The sequence below is a fragment of the Canis lupus genome, chromosome 8 (assembly GCF_048164855.1).
Source record: "Canis lupus baileyi chromosome 8, mCanLup2.hap1, whole genome shotgun sequence".
NCBI lineage: Eukaryota > Metazoa > Chordata > Mammalia > Carnivora > Canidae > Canis > Canis lupus.
The window spans coordinates 37549759-37572969 of NC_132845.1; the positions used below are offsets into that span (position 1 = coordinate 37549759).

Here is a 23211-nt window from a genome sequence, read left to right on the forward strand (position 1 = left end):
CCCTGGCCCCCGGGGCACAGGGTGGGGCCGCAGAACACTTGGTGGAACTCCACCGTAAATGCAAACAGCAGTGCTCACTGCCAGCCAGGAAGCCCCCCCGCCCTCCACCCTAACCCTGAAGTGCCCCGGTCTGTCTTAGGTCAGCCCTTGTTGGTAGGGGACCGCTTGACCTTCCAGGTCTTGGCTCCTGGCGTGTGGGTGCTTGCCGTCCTGGGTCCTCCAGCTGTCCGTCAGTGCTGAAGGGAGGGCGCCCCGCGTGCCCCCAGCCTGGCTGCCCCAGCACTGCCCCTCCACCTGCTGGCAGTTCAGAGGCTGGGAGCTGCAGGCCCCAGGAAGGGCCCTTCCTGGTCACTGGCCGTGGGCGCTTCGCAGAGTGGGCACTGAGGGGTCACCTGAAAGCTGGCCCGAGCACAGGTCACGCACCTCAGCACGGTGTCCTGCACCGGCCTCCCGTGGCTCAGCATGCGTGTCCCACCGCGGAGGGTCCCTGTGCCCAAATGCCACCAGGATCTCCACTGTGTGAGGCCCTTGGGGTGTCTCGCTCACCGTTGCGTGCCAACGCCCGTAGCAGCACGGGCACCCACAGGATTCGCACAGGGGCACTCGCCCAAAGCTTCCAGCTGTGCGCCCAGCTCCCGGCCTCGGACAGGGTCGGCCTCGGACAGGGTCGCGGAGCAGCTCGCCCGAGACCGCCACGTGCTGGCTGGGCTCCCCGCCTCTGAAACACTGCGAGGGGCCTGGTTCAGGGCCAGCAGCTTCTGTGGGGGGCCACGTGCTTGTGGACGCCGGTGCACACAGCCGCCCCAGCCAGTGTCGGGAAGGGGAGTGTAGTCCCTGAGCACCCCCAGGACGGCCCTCGACCGTGCCCTCGTGGGGTGCCGCAGCCACAGGCAGCGGGGAGGGGAAGGCAGCCAGGGGCGCTCGGGGCGGCGGCCTTCCAGGGCCCTCGGCCGCCGCCCGTGTCCCACCTCCGGCGCCCCCGCCCCCACCCCGGCCTGCAGGCACAGGGGCTCCCGCACGACCAGTGAGTGCCCCGGCTCCCCCGCTCCCCCGCTCCCCAGCCCTGGGCTCAGCCCCCGCGCCGCCCGAGGGAGCTTGGCGGGACAGGCTGGGCCTGGGGGGCCTGGGGGGGCTCCGGGGCCGTCGCGCGGCGACACCCCGGCAAGGCCGCTGCCCGGGGCGGGGCCTCCCGCTGGGCCCCGGGCTCGGCGCTCGTGTTTTAAAAAAAGAAAAAAGGCATGTTTTAAATAAAGACAGAGCTAGGGCTCTCGGTGTTAGTCTTTTTTTTCCTTTTAAATATTCATTTATGTATTTGAGCTAGGCGAGCACAGGCGGGGGCGGGGGCGGGGGCGGGCCCCGGCGTCACGCCGAGCCGCGGCCGACGCTCCGCCCCTGCGCCCCCGCGTCGCGGCCCCTCCCTTCCCGGGGAGCCGAGGCCACGGGGTCACGTGACCGGGTTACGCAGTAAGGGCCGAGGCCGGGTGTCCGCCCAGGTCGCCCCCCGAGCGCGGGGCGCTAGCGGGGGGAGGCGGGGGTCGGCGACCCGGGAGAGCGCCCGTGCGGGCGGCCGCAGCCGCCCGCCGCCGGCAAGGCGCAGCCGGAAGCGCAGGAGCGGGGCCGTGCGGGAGCCCCGCCCCCTTCCCCCCGCGCACGGCATTCTGGGAGTCGTAGTCTCAGTCCCTTCCGGGAGCTTCCCTTCCGCCAGTCCGAGAGGGACTGGACACGCCGTGCCGTCCGGAGCGCGGAGCTCGGTCACGTCCCGCGGTGCTGGCGGGCGGGGCGGCCTGAGCAGTCGGCGGGTGCCTGTCGGCCCGCCGCCGAGGACTACGACTCCCGGTTCGCACCGCGCGCCGGGCACCGCCCCGAGCTTCCGGCCTGGCGGCGCCGCGCGGCCCTCTGGGAGCGGTAGTCCGCGCGCGCGATTCACAGCGCTCAGTGCGCCCCGGGCGCGCCGTAGCCGCGGGGCCCGACCGGGCGCTACGCTACGGAGGCGGCGCAGGGCGTGCGGCGGGCGGGGCGGACGGGGCGGCTCCGCCGCTCGGCGCGGGAGGCCGGCGGCACAAGTTGCGGCTGGGCCGGCGCAGGCGAGCGGGCCGGGCCGCGGGGACGAGGCGGCGCCGCCAGGCCGCGGAGGTGAGTCTGGGCGGGTGGGCTGCGCGGGGGCGCTGAGGGCTGCGGGCACCCCGGCCCCGGGCGCCCCTAGTCCCGGGCAGGCCCCGCGGCCGCTATGCCGCGCTCCCGACTGCCCCCCCCGGACCCAGGCCCCGTGCCCGCCGCGTGTGCAGCCCCGAGCGGCCTCCGCGCCGACCGGCTGGGCCTCGGCTCCGCGGCCGTTGGGACACCGGGGGACGGGGGCCGCCTGCTGCCTCCACGGAGGGCGCCCGGCGGGCAGAGGCGCGGAGGGGCAGCCCGGGCTGCGGGGTCGCTGCTGCACCTACGGCGGGGCCTGGGGGCGCCCGCTCGAGGCTCAGGGCCCGGGTCAGAGTCCCAGGTCATGGCAGGCGCCCCGGACTCCCGCGGGCTCCCCAGCAGCCTGGGCCCTGGTCGGCCGAGCACGGGCCTGCTGGCTTCCAGCCCCTGACCGAGCTGGGAGGAGGCCGCGGGGTGAGGCCAGGCTGCCTCCAGCTGGGCCCGGCCTGCCCGGCCCTACCCTGGCCGGTGCGCCCTGACAGCAGCCCAGGGAAGGGTCAGACGGCCGGGTCAGGGCCGCCGGGGCGAGGCCTGGCAGGGGCAGGGCCCGGGGCTGCGGGAGGGCAGAGCAGTGTCCTGGCCCACGCACATGCCCGGGAGGGGCCCCAGGAGACGTCAGCGACACCATCCCTCCTGCGAGGCTGGCCTGAGCACCGGGGTGGACGTGCAGGCGCTGCGTCCTGGTCCCGCCGTCGCACTTGGGCAGCTCCCCTGCGATGGAGTGGGCTTCGTCCGCACCTCCCGGTGGCCAGGCTGCGGGACGGGCGTGGACGGCGCTGCAGGGCAGGAGGAGAGTGGGTTGGCCGCTGCCGCTCAGCGGTGCTCGTGCGTCTGCGAGGCGTCGGCCGCAGCTTCCTGCTCCCGCGCCACCGCGGCCCAGACCTGAGGCCGGACTTCCTCCTCGCACGTCAGCGGCCCCCGGCATCCCAGCTTCCCCTACAAGTCGCCCTTTGGAATCAGATTCATCTTGGAAGCCCAGGGCCGCCTGCCCTGTGTCCATTTGACAGGAGGGGTGGCGCGTGCTGCAGCCCTGCCATCCCGGAGACGTGGCTGCAGAGGCCTGAGTCCCAGGGCCTGGGCCGCACGGCTTCCCAGCCTCCGCCTTCCTCCCTTGGGGTGAGCTGAAGGCTCGGAGGCCCTTGCCCCCCTGAGGCTGTGCTGCCGGTGAGGCCGGAGGTCGCCAGGCTGCCCGGGCTGAGGCTGCGTCTGCCACCGGCAAACACAGAAGTGCCCGAAGTGAGAACGCATCTGGCACCTCTTGTTTCTCCGTAGATGATATGTGTCGTTAAACGGTACCAAACTCATGAAGTCAGAAACCGAAATCTAGAGAATGTCCCTGTTCCTCTGCAAGTGCTGTTTTGGAGAATTTGATTAATTTTCTGTGTGGTGCGCAAAGGGACGTGTGACTCTGCAGAAGCTTAAGGACGCGCAGCGACCCGGCCCCCTCCCGTGTGGGCAGCCCGGGCACCTAGTGTGCATCCAGTTCAGGGGCTCGTACCCCCACCCCCACCCCGGGAAGCAGGTGCCTCGGAATGTACCGCAGACCCTGCCTGTCCCCTGCTGGTTGTTTCCCAGCTGCATCAGGAGGTGTCCAGAGGCGCCCCCAGGTGCCCAGCTGCACGGCGAGGAGCCCCAACTGCTGTCCCGGTGCTGGCTGCCCGGACCTGTGAGGACGTCGGTCCCTGGCACGGGGGAGAGTCCAGAAATGCTGAGAAGAGTGGCCAGCACCCGCAGTGCGCTCGGGGAGCGGCTCCTGGTCAGGAGGGCGGGGGTGAGGACAGAGGACGGCTCCTCCCAGGAGGAGCTAGTGACCCGTCCGCGCCCGCGGCTTTGCTCCCAGGCCTGGCTGGCTCCAGGCACGCAGCTGGGGCCCCTGGCCTCCGTGTTGCTTGAGGGCCCCGGTGAGCCGGTGGAGGCGGCCCCCGCGCTGCGGAGCCCAGTGCCCTGTTCTGAGCCGAAGGAGCAGAGGGCACTGCGAGCGCCCGTGCCCACCAGGTGCTGGTGCTCTGAGGACAAAGCTGCGGGGCTGGGGGCAGCGGTGCCTCCTTGAGGGGAGCGGCCAGCGATGCCCGGATCTGAGTCCAGGTGACTCGTTTAGCGGCCTGGCTGGCTGCTTGCCTGGAGCCCGGCCCGCTTGGTACCTCTGGGGAAGGTGGGCAGAGCCGGGCTGGCGGAGGCCCCGGCCCCTGGGCCCTGGATCATCAACAGTCCCCTGCTGTGCGGCAGCCCGGCTGGGGAGGTCGGGGTTCCAAACTAGGCAGCGAGGTGCTGGCTCAGCCTCCCGGCTTCTCCGGAGCCACCAGCCTCCTCTGGGTAAGGCACAGATGCAGCTTCTGAAGGGCCACCAGCCACGGGGACACTCCCAGGTGCCCGAGGGTCGTCCCTTGTCCAGGTCCACGTGTCCGGAGATGGGGTGACCCATGTGGCCCTGGCCTGGGGGTGGAGGCAGAGCCAGACCGAGTGCCTGATTGGCACGCTCCGGTGGACCCTGGGCTCGTGCTGATAAGCCTGAGGGTGGGTCTGCAGGGCCAGAGTCCAGAATCTTCTGGGCAGGGGAGTGCCCTCCCGGTGGGTGTGCCCTTGGCTAAGCTGCTGTCGCGGAGCCTGCCTTCTGCGAGGGGAGGGCCCCTTCCCAAGTGCTGCGGTGTGACCAGGCCGGTCGTGGGGTGGCAGGGCTCGAGCGCAGCGTGGGCATCCCCGACAACGGCTGGTGCCCTCGGGCCCCCTTGAGTATGGGGCCCAAGCCTGCGGTCCTGTCTGTGCAGGACGGGCTGCGGAGCAGGTGCGTCTGCCGCGCGCCTTTGGTGTTTCTTCCCCCGAAGCACCCGCGCAGGCCTGATGGCCCATCCCTGTTGCACCCTGCCCGTCCGGGGGGCAGGTGGGGCTGGGGGTGGCAGGAAGGTCGAAGTGCCTGGCTTCACTCTGGCCGGCCCCGCCTGTCCTCGGGCTCGTGGCTGGCCTTCTGGGGGGTGGCCACCAGGTGCAGGGAGCAGCAGTGTTCTGGGGTGCCCCCCAGCAGGCCGCTATCCGTCATCCCTCCCCTGTGCCCCTGCCTTGGGGCTGACCTGGGGGTTGCTGCAGTTCGTGAGGACGGGGAGATTTGAGGAGGCTTGTCCTGGGCCGGGTGGGCAGTCGCGGACTTGGGACACCATGTTCACCGCCTCCCCCGGGAGCCATAGGGCGGCATGGGGAGTGCGCGCAGTGGGACGTGGTTGTGGGGGCCGCCCGGAAGAGGCATCACTAAGCAGCACGCATCGGTGCAGGGCTCGGACCATTGGACTCTGGGGCCCCGGGGCATGGGAAGAGCGGGACATAAACACCCCTGCTCGGGCTCCTGGTCCCCTCCACTGCCTTACTTGCTCACGGGCTGCTGACTCCTGCCGGCCATCGCTTTGCCCCGGTCCTTGCCCTGGCAAAGTCTCCCTGGGCAGAAGCAGCTCGCCTGCATCCCTGCACTGCGGCACCCCGCCCCTGCTCCCCCCACCCCGTGCTGGGGCCCGCAGGGGCAGGGGGGAGCAGGTGGGCTCGGGTGATGGGTCCTGCCGTGACCGAAGCAGGTGCTCCCCGCACGGGGTCGTAAAGAGGGGTTGTCTTCTTGGGGTGTCGTGCTAGGCACGTGCCCCACCCCAGGCGGGGGGCAGGACGGCGGCCCCACCTCCATGGCTGCCTGAGGCCAGATCTAGGCCACTGCCCCGTTTAAATGTAGGGCAGGGACTCCTGAACGAGAGCAGGGAGGACCAGTGCGGCACCCTGTCGCGGAGCACCCGCCCGTCCGCATGATACAGCATGCGGGAGGCTGGCGTCCCCACGGCGTGCGCTCCGGCTTCTGCCCGGAGAGACGCACTCTGCTTCATTCTTCAAGGCACAGCAGCCAGACGGGCGCCCTGAGGGGCAGCCTGCAAACATCGTCGGTCACCTGGCGCGCGCTGGACGCCAGGCTGTTTCCCAGGCAGGCGGAGATGCACAGGGGGTGGGTGTTGCACCCGGCACCTGCCGGCCTGGCCCGCGCCCGTGCCCCCGCCCGGAGAGTGAGGCCGCGCGGGCTGCTTTGCCCACCCAGCAGGCCCCGTGGGGGAAGGGCGGTGGGACGCTTGTCACCTGGAATCGGGGTTTCCTCTGCCCCTCGGGAGGTCCTCGCCTGAGCTTCGTATCAGGTTCCGAGGCCTGGGGAGCAGGCTGTGTGAACGCCCCCTGTGCTGCGTTACGGCGACATGGAGCTGGGACGAGAGCCAGGGACTGGCCCCAGGCAGCGTGGGGCTGCTCAGCCAGGGTACTCCACCAGGGGCTCCTACTCCCACGTCCTCTCCCCACCCCCAGACGTCGGGGTGCCGTCATCCCTGAAGACCCCGAGACAGGCCCTCCTGTGCCAGCGGCTCTTGGGGAGAGCCCTTCCAGCCGTCAGGGAGACGGACCCGGGCTGCCAGCCTGTAGCCCACCCTGGAGGCCGCCCACCTGCCTGGCGGGGCCTGCAGGGTCAGGGGTCGCTGGGGGTGCCAGGAAGCCGGTGCAGCTGCTATAGCCGCTGCGAGGCTCGGGGGCAGCTCTGTGGCGGGTGGAGCGCTCCCTGCCGCTGCAGACCCTGCACATCAGCACTGTTGGTGCGCGTCGGGCAGCCCGGCCTGGGCAGGACCTTGGCGCTCTGTCCTCCGGCAGAGCCGGGCCTCAGGGCTGCTTCCCCTGGGCGCCAGCCGCCCCACCCCGCCCTCCGCCCTCACGGGGGACAAGGGCAGAGGTCCTTGTCAGGGCCACCCAGCCCTGGGGCCAAGCACCCCCAGCGGGCATGGCTGCACCTCAGGCCTCCTCGGTCCTCCACACCCTCTGCATCCTTCATCTGCCTGGGATTTTGCTACGAAAGGAGCATGAGAGAGGCTCGGGCTCTTCGTAGGAGGGGCTCCCGCGTGGATGGAGCCCAGGGATTCCAGGGGCTGCGGGGTCTGGTATAACCATGGGAGACACAGGTGTCTGCGGTGACCCTGGCAGATGGGGATCTGGGCGCTGCCCGTGTGCAAGCCCCTGGCATGCACGGCCGCTGACTCGGGGGGAGTGTGACCGCAGGAGCGCCCAGGGGTCCTGGCTGAGAGCAGTGTCCTGTAGCTCACGCGTGCTTGTACCTAGATTTCATGCTGATACCGAGATAGCTTGGATGTGCGGGTTACGTAAGGCGTTTTCCAGATTCCCGTCTGTCTGTCTGACCTTCACGTGGCTGCTGGATGACTGGACAGGGCGTCTGGGGCTCCCTTGGGGCTCCCGTGGGTCGGCTGCGGCGGACGTTCCTGCACAGAGCGGGGGGGATGGTGTGGGTTTTGCAGGCCCGGGGGCCTCGCCTCCTCTGGGCAGCTGGGGTGGACCCCGGAGGGGGCCTCGGGGCCAGGAGACTTGCAAGGCCACCAGGCAGTGAGGGTGGCCGCTGCTGTCCATCCGCGTCCCCGTGCCTCCGAGGAAAGGCCGCCTGGCAAATTTTCTTGCTGCACAGAGGACTCGGCCGGCCTGGCTGGAGCTTGTATGGGTTGGACCCAGAGCTCCTCCGTGTGTCGCCTGGCCCCCGCCCGCCTAACCTGTCCGAGCACCTGGGGGGACTGGGGAGGGGGCAAGCCGGGCTGCCGGGCGCTGTGTAGCCAGAGCCAAGCGCATACCCTCCTGGGCCCCAAGCCTCGCAGGAACAGGCCTTGTTCAGATCGAGCCCCGAGGCCTTGCGCTCAGCCGTGGGGCTCGGACGGTGTCCCCGGTACAGGCCGTCCCTGCCAGAGGCCCCGCCGGCTGTTCGGGCACTTGGGGCCTCCGCCCTGCCCTGCCGTGCACACTTGCTCGGTCCTCCTTTTCCTTTGGCCAAATGCCCCTCAATCCTCTTTTCTATGACAAAGCGTGACCGTAGGATCTGTTTCTCACGAGGGGGAGGCTCCCTTTAAAGACCAGCGAGCGGACGGATGCGGGCGCCCTGGGCAGCTACAGGGTTGGGGGTGGGCTCCAGCGGAGCAGGGCGCTGCTGGCGGGCGGGCCTCCGGCTGGGAGCCTCAGCCCGCACCTCAGCCCCGCGGGGTTCCCGTGTGGGGCCGGGTGCCCGAGGCCCTCGCGTGCTGGGGCTCCCCGGGCTTTGGGGGGCTTCTTTCCTGTGAGTCATGCTGTTTCTCCTGTTTCTCTTTATTCTCTCTGTGTATTTGTGTTGTGTGACCGAGCAGCCGGGCCTTGTCTGCCGCGTGGGCGTCGGCCTCCCTCCATGCTCCATCTCGCCCCCTGCCGGCCGCGTGTGACCAGGCCCGGGTCTCGGCGCGGCCGCCACCGCGGGGGCCATGGGGAGCTCCGCCTCCTCGCTGGCCACCGAGACCGAGTCGGACCACGGCTTCCCCGGGGCGCCACCGTACCCCGGGCCCCCTGCAGCAGCCGGCTGGTGTAGGAGCGGCCCTGGGGGCCCCGTCTGGGGCGGTGCCCTGGTCACCCGGCAGCACCAGCCCCCGAGGCCCCGGGCCCGAAGGTAAGAAGGTGGGGACGGGTGGCCCGAGGACAGGGTTTGCAGGGATGGGGCCCCAGACGGAGCTGCAGGGGAAGCCCGGGGCTCCGGGCGGCATGGGTCTGGGCCTGGCTGGCTGCTGCACCTGCGACAGGGACGGGGTGGCCTGCCTGCGGGGCTCTGGCTGCCCAGTCAGCTGCTCCTGCCGAAGCCTCTTTGGGAGCCTGTTGCTCGGGGTGGGGTGCAGGGGAGGCCCCGGTGCGTGTATGCGGTGCCACTGCGCTGCACACCTTCCCATGTGGGCCGCCTGTAGCCGCGGCCCCGCTCCGCCCGGAGTCCAGCCTATGCTGCCTCGGCCCCCCGGGGTGCCTGGCTCGGAGGTTCTGGGGTGACGGGCACTGCCTACTGCTCGGGTCTGGGGCTGCTGGGCCCCGACGTCCCCCTCCTGCCTTTAGCCCACCCTGTGGCCCCACTGGACAGGGGCACCCGCTGCTCGGCAGGCGCTCAGGCTCCTCCAGCCTTGGGTGGAGGCCGTGGTAAGGCGCTCTCCCTCTCAGGCGCCTACCTTGCCGCCTTGGCCGTCACATCCATGGACACGGCTTGCTGGGGTCGGTGGGACGGGCAGCGTCCTGATGGGTGTCCCTTCTGGGGTGCTGTTAGACCGGAGGCCCACGCCCCCAGCAGAGGGGCAGCTGGCACGGCCCTCGGGTGGTCAGAGTCAGCGTCAGATTGTCGGGAGCTTGCTGTGCGGGCGTTACGGTATAGGGGACGCGCTCACAGACGTGTGTGTCTTTCTGCGGCAGCCTTCTTGCCCTCTAACCTCACCCCCACAAGGTGCAGCTGCAGGGTTTGGAGTTGCTCACCCACATGGCCCCCGGGCACCCCGCCCTTGGCCACCCTGTCTCCTGCCCATGGACGTGCCTTTTCTGGAGATGTCCTACAAGTGGAATCCTATATCTTTTGTGCCCGGTTTCTTTCACCAAGTGTGACACCCTCAGGGTCTGGCCACAGGGTAGCAGGTGCCAGAGCTTTGTTCCTTCTGGCCGAATAATGAATACCCCATTGTACGGACGGACCCCATCCCATTGTAGCCAGCCTGCAGTTAACGAACATTTGGGTATTTCCGCTTGATTTTTATGAACCGTGCCGCTGTGAGCATCCACGTGCCAGCTCCCACGCCGACACGTTCTCCCTTGGGTGGGGACCCTGGACGTGACGGCTGACAGTTACTAGACTCGGCTTAACTCTAAAAAACTACCAGGCTGTTTGCCACCAGCGGTGTAGGGGAGGGCACTGGTTCCCCTCCAGCCCAGCCTGGCCTACGCTCGTAACCATCTGGTTCTAGACATGCCGGCGGGTGTGGGGCGCCGTCCCCACGTGGTTTGATCGGCATCTCCCTGACTGAGGACGCGGGGCATCTTCCCTTCATCTGTCCATACGCTTCTTAGAAATTCCCATTTACTTCCTTAGGCTAAACTGCTGGGAGTAGGATTCCTGGGTCTGGAGGGCCGGCCCCACGAGCGGCAGGCCGGGTAGACCCTGTGGGGCTAGCCAGGCAGCAACCTCGTGCCATGCCCGAGCGTGCAGAGGGGCACGTGTCTGCGTCACTTTGGATCCTGGCGCCGCTGCCGCACCAAGTCGAACCTTCTCGTTCCCCTGGCCTCCTGTCGGCCTCCTCCCCCCGGGGGCACAGCGGCTCTTTCCCACCGCCCACCGTAGCCAGCCAGACCCAGGGCAGTCACTGTGCACCCCTGGGAGCAGCAGGCAAGGCAGGAGGAAATGCCGTGGGCCACCTCGAGGGAGTCACAGACACCCCGGCTTGGGGAGCGGGGGTAGGCAGATGGCAGGAAGAGTGACAGGCAGGTGGCCACACAACCACCCCGACAGGCGCCCTGCCCCCAACACCCCTGTACACGTGGACACACGGATGCACACGTGTGCTGCTCTGCCACCGGGTGGAGGCGCGGCCTGCCCCGGGGGACCAGGGGGCCCTGAGGAAACCAGAACACCTGCCACGCCTGGGCCCACTGCCTCCTGGGCCGGAGCCACCCGATTGCCCTGCTGCGGCCAGGAGAGCCAAGTGCGGGCGTGTTTCCCTGTCTCCACCGCCAGGGAGACACAGAGCAGGAGGGTGATCCCAGAGGAAGGCGCCCGGGCACGCCTCCGAGCCTCGGGGTCAGAGGTCAGGCGGCCGCAGCTGTCGCCTTGTGTGTGGGGATGCCACGTGTCAGCCCACCATGTCTGGTGGGGAGAGGCATCCCCCAGTGGGGACCGGGAGCGTCCACGTCCTGCTGACGTGTGTCCTGCTAACTGGGGGACTTTGCTGTGTGCCCCAGCGCAGCCCCACTCCCCCCTCTTGGATAGGAATGTGGTGCTGGCAGTCCCCAGATTCGGAAGGCACCGCAGATACTTGGGGTGGGGGTTCTCTGGACAGTTGCCTCAATTTCCAGTTGACTTGGCCTTTCTTTCCAAGGCAGCTGGTGCCCCCCAGGACACGATCCAGTCCATGCCCTGGAGTACGTGATGCCGTGGAGTCTGCCGTGGGTCCGGGCTCCCTACGGCGGGCTTCCTCCCGGGCTGGTTGGGTGCCCTGACCTCTCAGTGTCTCCTGAGCCCTCGGCTCCTGCCCAGGCCGCGCATCAGGTTGGGGTGACCCTAGGGTTGGGGCGTCAGAGGAGGGGGGGCCCAGGGACATGAAGGCAGGGGCCCGATCACGGGCTCCTCCAGGCACCCAGCCGCTGACCCCGGAGCCACTTCACCTCAGCCTGCCCAGTGACACCGAGATGTGGGCGCGGGGGTCAGAGAGGGAGCAGAGCGCTGTCCCTGCCAGCTGTGCGGGGGCCCCTGTGCCACTGCTTGTCCTCTGGGTCCCCAGGGCTAAACTTAAGTTTTAGGCGCTGTCTCCATTTAAACCTCTCTGAACCCCAGATACAGTCTTTGTGACGTGCTTTATCCACCACCATGGCTGTGAAACCTGCCGTGTCCCACCTGTGTGCCCGGGCGCTGGCCAGGACCAGCGGACACCAGGCCTCGTGGTCAGCTGGGCCCGGGTCACGGACTGGCCAGCTAGCGGATTAGGAGGGTCAGCAGGAGTTGAGCCCCCTCCGTCCCCAGGCTGTCCTCACCTTGCATCTGGGACCTCTCTGAGCCCTGGGGCTGAGGGCAGGTGTTCTAGCAGGGCTCATCCACCTCCTGCACGTGGCTCCCACACGAGGACAGGGGCTGAGTCTTTTCTCTGGAGACCCCTCTTGGGGCAGAGGGTCTGCAAAGTGTCGGACTAGCTCTGCTGGCCCCTGGGACCAAGCCAGGTGAGGTGCGGGGTGAGAGGCCGGCCCCTGAGCCTGGAACTGGGGTGCAGGCGGCCCAGGGCTGAACACGTGCATGTGTGTCCGTGGGCACAAGCTGTGACCCACACCTGGACTGCGGGCCCTTCCCTGAGTGGGGAGTGGCATGGGGGGCCCCGGCGGTCTCCAGGAAGGTTTCCAAGGCTTTCATAGCACAGAAGCCAGGGCGAAGCTGAGCTGCCCCGCTCTGCTGGTGCCGAGGGCCCTGCGTTGAGCCCAGCCTGGCACTGCCGCACCCGCTCGCCCTACGGCCCTGCCTGGCAAGGCCGTGGGAGCCCGTGAGCCGCAGCGTGCAGGCTGGAAGGTGGCCTCTCAGTTGGCCCCGGGCCCTGGGAAACCATCCTATTGCTCAGGGAGGTTTTTCGATTTTTTGAAGAAGCAAGTTTTCTTTCTTCCTGAACCAAAAGGGTTCGGCAGAAACAGCGTCAGAATCCTAGGCTTTGTGCCTCAAACAGAACAATTGATTTTTCTCCCGGGCAGAGCATCTGCAGTCAGCGTAGGGACTGGGTTGAGCTGTGTAGACGCCCCTCACACCCAGACTAGCTCTCGAGAAGCAGGTCGAGGGGCCGGCCGTGCCCCCGGACACTGACCCAGCTCCCGCCGAGGCACCCGAGCGCCCCACATGCACTGCCCTCGGCTGTGCCAGGCACTGCCCACGCCCAGGCTCGTGGGGTGCCTGGCCCGTCCCTGCGGCCCCTCCTCCGGGGCCGGTGCCCGAGCGTCGGCCTTGCCTCTGAGCCATAGGTGTGACCTGGGACGGGGGCTGCAGCCAGGGGAGGAGGCACTTGGGGACAGGCTGCTAGAGCAGCTGCTACGCACAGGCTCCTCCGTTTGTCCCACTTTGACCTTGGGCACCCCGTGCCCCACCTGCCCGGTAACCTCACAGGGCTGGGCAGCGCTCCGCTACCGCCCCACAGGGCTGCCGGGTGCCAGCAGGACCGGGCAGGGTGCGCGAGCGGCGGCCTAGGTTGGCAGTGGGCAGGGGAGTGGACGGGCCTGCCCCTCGGGCAACAGCCCGTCCCTCCCGTGAGCCATGCGTGCCCAGGCTCAGCCGTGTGCCGGCGGGCGGGCCTCAGCACTGCGGGATGGCCTCACGGTCAGGTGCGTGCCCAGGGGCCCGGGAAGACCGGAGGCAGCTGCTTCGGGGACGCAGCCGGCAGCCCCAGTCGGGGTGGTCGTCACCCCCTCATGCCCTGGCCCCCCAGCTCTTTTTTTTTTTTTGAGATGAAATTTACATTAAGTATTTCAGAGGCCGTGACCCGCTGGTACCCAGCGTCACCATCCCCCCCCCCCCCGGGGCCCCCCGGCTTCCGGCCGCCTTTGCATCTCCTGCCCAAAGCTTTGGTGCAAACAACTCCGCGGCCTGTGGCCTTTGTGTCCGGCTTCCCCCACGTGGCGTCTGGTCGGGCACGTGCGCGTTGTAGCCTGCACCACACGCACGTGTCCTCCGTTCCCTGACGGGGTTTGTTACCACCGCCTGACTGTCGTGAGTGGATCTGCCCGTGGGTTTGCTAGGGTTCTGCTCCTCTCTGCCCGGGGGGGTGTGTGCGGGGCTGGTGCCAAGTCGCAGAGGCCGCGGGGGCGCTGGGCCATCCCCACCCTGCACGCCCCGGGGGCCCTGAACCATCTCCGGGGTTTGCTTTGCTCTTTCCTGAGGCAGGTGATGTGAGCATCTCTCCACGCGTGCCCGTGGCCGCTGATGTGTCCTCTGGAGAAATGACAGTTCCAGGCCTGTTTCTGAAAAGAGTTTTTATTGTCTGTTGTTCAGTTGTAAGAGCTCTTTGTTTCCTGGATACAAGACCCTTTTCAGATACGATTTGCAAATATTTTCTCTCATTTTATGAGTTCTCATCGCTCTCTTAGCTGTGCTCTTTGAAGCACGGAAGTTACTCATCTTCCTGAAGTATAATTTTTTTCCTTTATTTGCCTGTGCTTTTAGTGCCACGTGTAATAATCCATTGTGAAAATCAAGATCACAAAACATTTTTTAAGATTTTATGTATTTTGAGAGAGCGCATGTGCGAGCAGGGGAGGGGTGGCGGGGCAGAGAGCCTCAAGCAGACTCCCCGCTGAGCCCAGAGCCCAAAGGACCCAGCAACGTGCCCTTCAAGGTCACAGAAATTACTTAGGTTTTTTTTTCTACAAGTTTTGTGACTTTCACTCCTACATTTCGATTATTGATCCATTTTGAGTTAATTTTTGAATATGGTGTGAAGAAAGGGCCCATCTTCCTTCCTTAGTGCTTAGATCCTGCCCTCCCAGCACCATTCGTTGAAAACTGCCCTTTCCCTACGGAGGGGTCTCGGCACCACTGCCTAATATGATTTCACCCAAGGCGGCCGGCTGGCTCAATAGAGCCTCATAATCTTAATCTCGAGGCTGTGAGTTCAGGCCCCACATTGGGCATGGTACCTACTGAAAAGAAAAGAAAAATAAGGAGTGACTTGACCGGATGTGCGAGGGCATGTCTCCGGGTCCTTCAGCCCTGCCGTCCTGGCCGCACGGACCGTGTGGGGACTTGCGGTGTGTCCCTGTGGCAGTGCCGCTGGTCCTGATACTCCCTCTTTGAGGATTGTTTTGGCTTCTTGGGGGAGTCCTTGCAGTTTGACATGAATTTCAAAATCCACTTTTTCCGTTCCTGGTGGTGGGGGGGAAGGGGCCACTGGGAAGTTGGTGGGGATTGCATTCCTCCTGTGAATCTGTAGGTCACTTTGGGTGTGACCGTCACATCAGCTGTATGGTCTTCTCTCTGAGCCCAGGGTGAGTGTCTGCTCGTTGGGGTCTTCTGTGGTTTCTTCCAGTTGAGCGTTGTAGTGCTCAGAGTACAAGGGTTCTTCTTAAGATGTATCCCTAGGTGTTGGTGTAATTCTAGATGAGACCATTCTCCCACCTTCCCTTCTGTTGTGGCTGGCACGGCAACATGGCTCATGGCTGTGTGTCGGTCTCGTGCCCTCCAGTGTCGCTGGGTTCATCCGTTAGCCCTAGTGGTGGTTTTGGTGGATTCTTGGGGTTTCTTTTTTTTTTTTTTAATTTTTATTTATTTATGATAGTCATACAGAGAGAGAGAGAGAGGCAGAGACACAGGCAGAGTGAGAAGCAGGCTCCATGCACTGGGAGCCCAATGTGGGATTCGATCCCGGGTCTCCAGGATCGTGCCCTGGGCCAAAGGCAGGTGCCAAACCGCTGCGCCACCCAGGGATCCCGGATTCTTGGGGTTTCTATGTGTAGGATCGTGCCCTCTGTAAGCACAGGTGGCTTTACCTCTTCCTCCCCACTTGGATGCCTCTTAGCTCTTTGGCTGCCTCGTTGCTCTGGCTGGGACTGCAGTACGGTGCTGAGCCCCGGGTCTCAGGGGGACAGCCCGCAGCATGTCACCGCTGGGACGTGTGCCTGCTTTTGAGGAGGCCCTCTATCTAGCCTGTCGAGAAAGCTCACTTGTACGCTCCTGGAACTGATCAAAGTTGGCCTCCCCAGCAGGTTCCGTGGCCTCCAAGGTGGTGTGGCTCTGCCCTGTCCCGGCGTCTCCCCAGGCCCGCCCCTCCAGAGGGGTCTCGGGACACACCTGTGAGGTCCCTTGGGGCCTCCTGAGCCCTCAGAGTCCTGGAGCCCCACATGGGCTGCGCTCCAGGGCCTGCCGTTATAGCTCAACCCCTTTGTCCCAGAGGACACTGTTGCCCTGGGCCTGCACTGATCGGGACCTTCCCTTGCAGCCACACGCACTCGCCTGGGTCCATGGCCACGGTCGGGGAGTGGTCCTGTGCGCGCTGCACCTTCCTGAACCCGGCCGGCCAGCGCCAGTGCTCCATCTGCGAGGCTCCCCGGCACAAGCCCGACCTCGACCAAATCCTCAGGCTCAGCGTGGAGGAGCAGAAATGGCCCTGCGCCCGCTGCACCTTCCGGAACTTCCTGGGCAAGGAGACTTGCGAGGTGTGTGGCTTTGCCCCAGAGCCCGTGCCTGGCGCCTCTCTGCTGCCGGTCATCAACGGAGTCCTGGCAGAGCCCAGGGGCGGCTGCAAGGAGGACACGGGTCCCGTGCGGATGGGGGGGCTGGCGCCTGCAGAGCCGCCTCGGGGGCGGCCCAACGAGGAGGAGGAGGAGGAGGAGGCCTTGGAGGAGGAGCAGCAAAGGGCGGCGGATCCCGGGAGTGGCTGGGCCTGCCAGCGCTGCACGCTGCACAACACGCCGGTGGCCAGCTCCTGCTCTGCCTGCGGGGGCCCCCGGAAACTCTCGCTGCCCAGAATACCCCCCGAGGCCCTGGTGGTCCCTGAGGTCGTTGCCCCTGCCGGCTTCCACGTCATTCCGGCCCCACCCCAACCCGGGGAAGGCACCGAGGCTGACCCTCCCCCTGCCACCGACCAGGAGCCGCCCCGGGCGCCGTCCTTCGGCCCCTTCTCGCCCACCCTGCAGAACAACCCTGTGCCTCGCAGCCGCCGCGAGGTACCCCCGCAGCTGCAGCCACTGGTGCCTGAGGCTTCCCAGCCTTCACCCTCTGCCAGCTCCAAGGGGCCCTCCCAGGGCCCAGGGCGGACTGCAGCTGGGGCGTCCCGCCTGGCGGAGCTGCTGTCGAGCAAGCGACTGGGCATGCTGGAGGAGGAGGCCGAGGGCAGCCCGGTGCCGCACCGCTGTGGCTCCTGCTCCGAGGCCGGGCCCTCGAGCCCTGTGCGCTGTGAGGCCTGCGGTGCCGCACCGGGCAGCGATGTCATCGACCTGGCTGGAGACACTGTGCGCTACAAGCCAGCCAGCCCCTCCAGCCCCGACTTCACCACCTGGTCGTGCGCCAAGTGCACGCTCAAGAACCCCACGGCGGCCCCCCGGTGTACGGCCTGCGGCTGCTCCAAGCTACACGGCTTCCAGGAGCACGGTGAGCCCCCCACCCGCTGCCCAGACTGCGGCGCCGACAGGCCTGGGCCCTGCTCAGCCCACAAGGCCAGCTACCCATTCCCTGTGGCGCCGCCCGAGTGCCCGAGCCAGTGGGCCTGCCCTGCCTGTACTCTGCTCAACGCGCCCCGGGCCAAGCACTGTGCCGCCTGTCACACGCCCCAGCTCCTGGTGGCCCAGCGCCGGGGCGTCGCCCCCCTGAGGCGCAGGGAGAGCATGCACGTGGAGAAGCGGCGGCAGACAGACGAGGGTGAGGCCAAGGCCCTCTGGGAAAACATCGTGGCCTTCTGCCGGGAGGTGAGCGCCCTCGAACAGCTGGCTCTCCCCCACCCCCAATCAAGGCGGTTGCTCCTTTGTCCTTCCTTGCTGTCTGTCCTCTGGCCAGAGGGGCAGCACCCCCCTCCCGCGAGCTCTGAGCTCCAGCCTGCTCCCTGTCCCCACATCCTGCCCCTTCTTCCCCTGTACCCACGAGGGTCCGTGACTCCGTGGCCTGTGCTCCTGGCCCTCCTCAGTTGTGATTTCCCGTAGATGGTGAAGCCACCGGGGGAGGGGGGGTGCAGGGGGAGGCTTCGTGCAGCAGGCGGGCCCCGTGCTTCCCCTGGCCGTGGAGACCCTGCTGGAACAGGATTGGGACTCTCCCTCATGCTCTTCTGCCCTTGGAGGTGTGGGAAGCCTGAAACCAGTGCAGCACGACCCCCAGAGTCACTGGGAGGGGCTGTCTGTCTCCCCCCGGGTTGCCACCCCATCACTGCCAGCCGCCTATCCTGACAGCCTGTCTGGGGGCGTGTGTCCTGGCTTCCACGTCCCAGCCAAGCTCCCACGTCTCTTATTGGGGCCTTCGGCATGGCAGGGGAGCCGCCCAGGTTCCCTGCACCCTGTGGCCTCTAGGGTGGGGGCTGGAGCCCCCAGGGGCATGCAGTGTCCCGGTGGGCTGCGGTCCCCCGTGCCCACACAGGGTGGTGTGGCTCACCCAAGCCCTGGCCTAACCCTCCACATCAGTCAGGGTGGCCACACACACACACTTTTCCTTCTGGAGCATTTTCAGGGTGTTCCGGGTGGTGGGCCTCAACCAGGTGGAGTCTGAGTGTGAGGCCATGCCCCTACAGAACAGTGTGAACTTCGTGGACGACAGCTTCCCCCCGGGGCCCGAGTCTGTGGGCTTCCCCGCGGGCGACAGCGTCCAGCAGCGCGTGCGGCAGTGGTTGCGGCCCCACGAGATCAACTGCTCCGTCTCCAGGGACCACAGCGCCTCGTGGTCTGTGTTCCACACTCTCCGGCCCTCGGACATCCTCCAGGGGCTGCTGGGGAACTGCTGGTGAGCTGGGCGCCCACAGAGGGGCTGGGCAGCGGACAGTGTGGCAGTGCTCGTGGTGAGGCCCCGGCTCTGTGCAGGTTCCTGAGCGCGCTGGCCGTGCTGGCCGAGCGGCCTGACCTGGTCGAGCGGGTGATGGTCACACGCAGCCTGTGCGCCGAGGGCGCATACCAGGTGCGGCTCTGCAAGGACGGCACGTGGACAACGGTGCTCGTGGACGACATGCTGCCCTGTGACGAGGCCGGCTTCCTCCTCTTCTCCCAGGTGGCGGGGTGGGTGGGCATGGGAGGGACGTCGCGGGTGTTGGCCTGCGTCAGGCCTCGCGACTCCAGCTCCTCCCCATAGGCTCAGCGGAAGCAGCTGTGGGTGGCCCTCATCGAGAAGGCGCTGGCCAAGCTGCACGGCTCCTACTTTGCCCTCCAGGCAGGGCGCGCCATCGAAGGCCTGGCCACGCTCACCGGTGCCCCCTGTGAGAGCCTGGCGCTGCAGGTCAGCTCCACTAACCCCCGAGAGGAGCCCGTTGACACTGACCTCATCTGGGCCAAAATGCTGAGTTCTAAGGAGGCTGGGTAAGAGGGGCGGGCGCTGTGGCGGTCAGCAGCGTTGGGAGGAGAGGCGAGACGAGGGGACAGCCAGGCCGGGGCCTGGAGCGGTGGGATGAGCAGGGCAAGTGCCCTCTGACCCACAGCCTGCATCTCCAGCGTTGCCAACATCCCCCACTGCCCGGCTGGTATGGGGAGCAGGCAGGATGCTGCCCGCTGGCCTGTACCTGGAAGGCCTCATTCTGACCTGGGCCTGTGATGACCGTCAGCACCTGCTTGGAGCCGCGTGGAGGGAGCCCCACAGAGGCAGCTGGTGGGAGTGGGGTTTGCCTTCTAAGAGCTGGCACATGCTGGCCGGCGTGTCTGTGGGAAGGGCCCAGAACCTTAAACCTGGGAGAGGTGGCTCCCTCGTGCCAAGACCTTGTGCTTTCAGCTGGTACGGGGCAGTATCGCCACTGTCGGAGAGCCGCAGCCCTGCGCTGGCAGGACCGGGCCTGCCCAATCCCTAGCCCAAGGCCTCTGAGCTCTGGAAACACTGGAGGGGGCTGGGCCGGCACTTCCTGTGGCTCCCTAGGCCCCCACAGACAGGAAGGAACCCCCCCACCCTCCAGTGCTCACCACCCATCCCCCTGCCCCTGTGCAGCACCTCCCCGCTGGGGGGCAGGGCCAGCAGAGGCCCCTGGGAGCGAAGGGGCTCCCGGTCATTGAGGCTGCTCTGCCCACACAGGTTCCTCATGGGTGCCTCCTGTGGGGGGGGCAACATGAAGGTGGACGACGCTGCCTATGAGAGCCTGGGTCTGCGTCCCCGCCATGCCTACTCCATCCTGGATGTCCGCGACGTCCAGGGCTGCAGGTAGGGGCCGGGTGGATGTGTGGTGGAAGCAGTGGCAGGCGTGGTCCTGGCCCTCAGCCCTGTGGTCCACAGGCTCCTGCGCCTCCGGAACCCGTGGGGCCGCTTCTCCTGGAATGGCAGTTGGTCAGATGAGTGGCCGCACTGGCCGGGGCACCTGCGCGGCGAGCTCATGCCACACGGCAGCAACGAGGGCGTCTTCTGGATGGAGTATAGCGACTTCATCAGGTATCTGGACCCTGCAGGCCTGGGCTGTACCGTGCCTCCCCCGTGGCAGTCCCCAGGCTCCAGCTGCCTTCCCCTGGGCTCACCTCCCGTGTCACCGACGTGTCCCGCCCAACACCTCGGGCCCTGGGCAATGCTAGAATGCCGGACAGCTCGGGGTGCAGCCCTCCCCGGCGCCCCCTGCTGGTGTCCACAGGCTTCCCAGACCCTGCTTCCCGGAGATGCCAAGGGTGCCCTGGGGCAGAGGGTGGAGAGGGCGCGGGAAGCTCCTGTGCCTGAGCTCGGGTGAAAGCTGCTGGGTGGGGCTGCCCTCGCGTCTAGGTACTTCGACTCCGTGGACATCTGCAAGGTGCACTCGGACTGGCAGGAGGCGCGTGTGCAGGGCTGCTTTCCCAGCTCCGCCAGCGGCCCCGTGGGGGTGACTGCTCTCACGGTGCTGGAGCGCGCATCCCTGGAGTTTGCGCTCTTCCAGGAGGGCAGCAGGTGGGCGGGGCCGCGAGCTGGGGGCGGGGCTATGGGCGGGGGGGGGCGCGGGGCGGGGCTATGTGACGGGATGTAGCGGCGGGGTGGCGGCCCGCTGACGGTGGGGTCGGTGGCCGCAGGCGCGCGGACTCCGTGGACAGCCACCTCCTGGACCTGTGCGTCCTGGTGTTCCGCGCGTCCTTCGGCAGCGGGGGCCGCCTGAGCCTGGGCCGCCTGCTGGCCCACAGCAAGCGTGCGGTCAAGAAGTTCGTCAACTGCGACGTGATGCTGGAGCCCGGCGAGTACGCCGTGGTGTGCTGTGCCTTCAACCACTGGAGCCCCGCGGCGCCCGGACCCCCGGCCAGCGCGCAGGGTACGCGCCCCCCCCCCCCCCGTCCCCCTGACTCCCGCCCCCCACCCTCTGAGCCCCGCTCACTCGCCCCTCCGCCCCCCTGCAGCCTCCAGCCCCTCGGCGGGGGCCCCGCGCTGCACCCCGCAGCCGCCGGGCCACGTGCTGGCCGTGTACAGCTCCAGGCTGGTCATGGTGGAGCCCGTGGAGGCCCAGCCGACCACGCTGGCCGACGCCATCATCCTGCTCACCGAGAGCCGGGGCGAGCGCCACGAGGTGGGCCGGCCGGGCGGGCAGGGGGGCGGGAGGGCACCAGGAGGGCGCGGCCGGGGAACCCCGCCCGGAACCCCCGCCCACCCGCGCCCCGTCCTTGGCCAGGGCCGCGAGGGCATGACCTGCTACTACCTGACGCACGGCTGGGCGGGGCTCATCGTGGTGGTGGAGAACCGGCACCCCAAGTCCTACCTGCACGTGCAGTGCGACTGCTCCGACAGCTTCAACGTGGTGTCCACCCGGGGCAGCCTGCGCACCCAGGACAGCGTGCCCCCGCTGCACAGGTGCGCCCTGCCCCGCCCCCACGCCCCCTGGCCCGACGCCTGCACAGGCCCCCACCAGCCCTCACAGGCCCCCTCCCCCAGGCAGGTCCTGGTGATCCTGTCCCAGCTGGAGGGCAACGCGGGCTTCTCCATCACGCACCGCCTGGCGCACCGCAAGGCTGCCCAGGCCTTCCTCAGTGACTGGACAGCCTCCAGGGGCACCCACAGCCCCCCGCTCACACCCGAAGTCGCCGGCCTGCACGGCCCCCGGCCTCTGTGACCACCCCACCTTCCCAGCCCCCACGTGCACTTTACGAGGGAGACCCCAACAGAGGACGCTTGAACCAGAATCTCAGGACCCTGCCCAGGGAGCCACTAGCTGCAGTAGCTTCCCCTCGGCCTCGCCCCTGCCCTCCCTCCTGCCCAGGGCTCCCAGCACAATACCTCGAACCCGCCTGCAGCGGGGCCTGGACACCAGACCCTCTGCCCAGCCGCCTCAAGGGCGGCTTCAACCGCCAGGCTCCAACGAGGCTTCCCGTTCCCCGAGGCAGCCAAGAGCCCTGCTCCTAGAACCATCCAGGCAGGTGGGAGGCCGCGACCCCAGAGCAAGAGCAAGGGTCCCTCCCTTGTAGGGGTTCGGGCTGGGACCCAGGGTGAAGAGCTATCATCTCCTCTATGATGGATCAGAGGCTGGGACCCCAGGGCGACCAGGGACCACCCTGTCTGTAGGCCCTGAGACCAGGAGCCGTCTGTCCCCAGCTTGCCCCCAGAGCACATTGCCTGCCCCTGGCCCCCGCAGGGCAAGCGGGGCCCCTGGACTCCCAGCTGCGCGTCCCAGGAGGCGGGTGCCTGGCGACCGTGGGCTCGGGGCCAGGATGGGGAAGGGCCCGGCGGCCCCTCTGGCGACACTATGCAATTCCTGGAGCCCCTGCCAGGACCCAAGAAGCCATGTCCCAGGGGCTGCGGGTCAGGGTCCCACCAGGCCCAGCCCTGCTGCGTGGCGAGGTGATGCATGCAGCGCTGCCTGACCTCTGCCGGGAGGACCGGGGCCGGCAGCCCCTCCGGCTCCTCCCCCACCTCAGACCCCGGAGCGGCCCGTGGCCCCCGCCGTCCTCTGCCGCGGCGCCATCAGGCCGGAGTCCCGCATCTGCCGGGGACGTCTGAGGCCAGCTTCCTGGGCCCCTGGTCTCAGTGCCCAGCCCCGCGGGCCACGGGAAGCCCCGGGCCCTCCTACACCAGGAGACACTTGGGGCAGCACGGCCCTCCCTGGGGCCTCCTTTATAGCCCTTCCTTTTACTCTGAGCTGTGAATATTTTTAACCCTGTATATATGGCCAGCTCTTCCGACAGAGACTATTTTATCACTTGCAGTCCCCGTCCCTATAGGATGGTTCTTCACGGGGGTTTCCACACTCAGGCTCCAATGGACCAAATAAAAATGTTTTGTTTTCTAAGAGTGCCTCCCAGTCTGTGTGCCGCCCGTCCCGGGCACCCCGCTGCCTCCCTGCCATCCACGGGAAGGGGGTGCTCAGGGGCATCCCGTCGCTGGCACCTCTGAAGGACTGTGTCTGGGCAGGGCAGAGGCTTGGTCCAGACCCTGCGGCAGTCAGCAGCCTTGTCCCCGCGCATGTGGCTTTTCCCCATGCGACATCTACTGTCAGGGGGGCCTATCTGCATCTGCCGATCGGGGGGTGGGGGTAATGGAGCAGTGTCAGGCCTGGGTGCCAGCCGCCCCGTGCCCTCCCCGTGCCCTCCCGCACACCCTGCAAGGCCCCAGCCCCGCGTCCTGGGTGGCGGGCTCCCCAGCAGCCGCCCACGGAGGCTGCGGGTGGGTTGCGGGGCCGGCGCCGTGGAAGAGGCCTGTCACAGGCCAGCCTATCGAATGTGAAAGCAATTAAAGCCACCAGCAGTGTTCGCTCCAGGCGGGCCTCAGGCAGCGGGGCAGCTGCCACAGCACATCTCCCGGGCACGCTGCGCCTCCGCGCTGCGCTGGCCACGCGGGCTCTGTCCCGGGGGGGCTGCCGCGTGGGGTTGGCACACACCTGGCCCTGTCCCCCCGGGGTGTCCCGGCAGCCTGGC

The 23211-nt window shown here is 67.7% G+C and overlaps 1 protein-coding gene across 4 annotated transcripts; it reads left to right on the forward strand.

The window, feature by feature from the left end:
* Positions 1–2024: 2024 nt before the first annotated feature.
* CAPN15 (calpain 15) lies at positions 2025–22586 on the forward strand. 4 transcript variants are annotated; one of them, XM_072835060.1, is made up of 13 exons: positions 2119–2133; positions 8367–8659; positions 15690–17154; positions 17964–18172; positions 18250–18433; positions 18515–18738; positions 19439–19564; positions 19637–19789; positions 20108–20269; positions 20389–20621; positions 20707–20873; positions 20976–21154; positions 21236–22586. In XM_072835060.1, the coding sequence occupies exons 2-13, from the start codon at positions 8478–8480 to the stop codon at positions 21411–21413; spliced, it is 3462 nt and encodes a 1153-aa protein (XP_072691161.1). In that variant the 5' UTR covers positions 2119–2133; positions 8367–8477; the 3' UTR covers positions 21414–22586. The 4 variants fall into 4 exon arrangements, with proteins under 4 accessions (XP_072691163.1, XP_072691161.1, XP_072691160.1 ...); XM_072835059.1 differs by lacking the exon at positions 2119–2133 and adding an exon at positions 4362–4503; XM_072835062.1 differs by lacking the exon at positions 8367–8659 and having other exon boundaries at positions 2025–2133.
* Positions 22587–23211: the final 625 nt, after the last annotated feature.

What these genes read in the sequence shown, in the direction of transcription:
- CAPN15 (XM_072835060.1), top strand. Translation starts at nt 8,478, where the DNA reads ATGGGGAGCTCCGCCTCCTCGCTGGCCACCGAGACCGAGTCGGACCAC. An exon ending in CTGAGTTCTAAGGAGGCTGG is followed by an intron (nt 18,739 to 19,438) that starts GTAAGAGGGGCG and finishes CTGCCCACACAG; the next exon opens with GTTCCTCATGGGTGCCTCCT. An exon ending in ACCCCCGGCCAGCGCGCAGG is followed by an intron (nt 20,622 to 20,706) that starts GTACGCGCCCCC and finishes GCCCCCCTGCAG; the next exon opens with CCTCCAGCCCCTCGGCGGGG.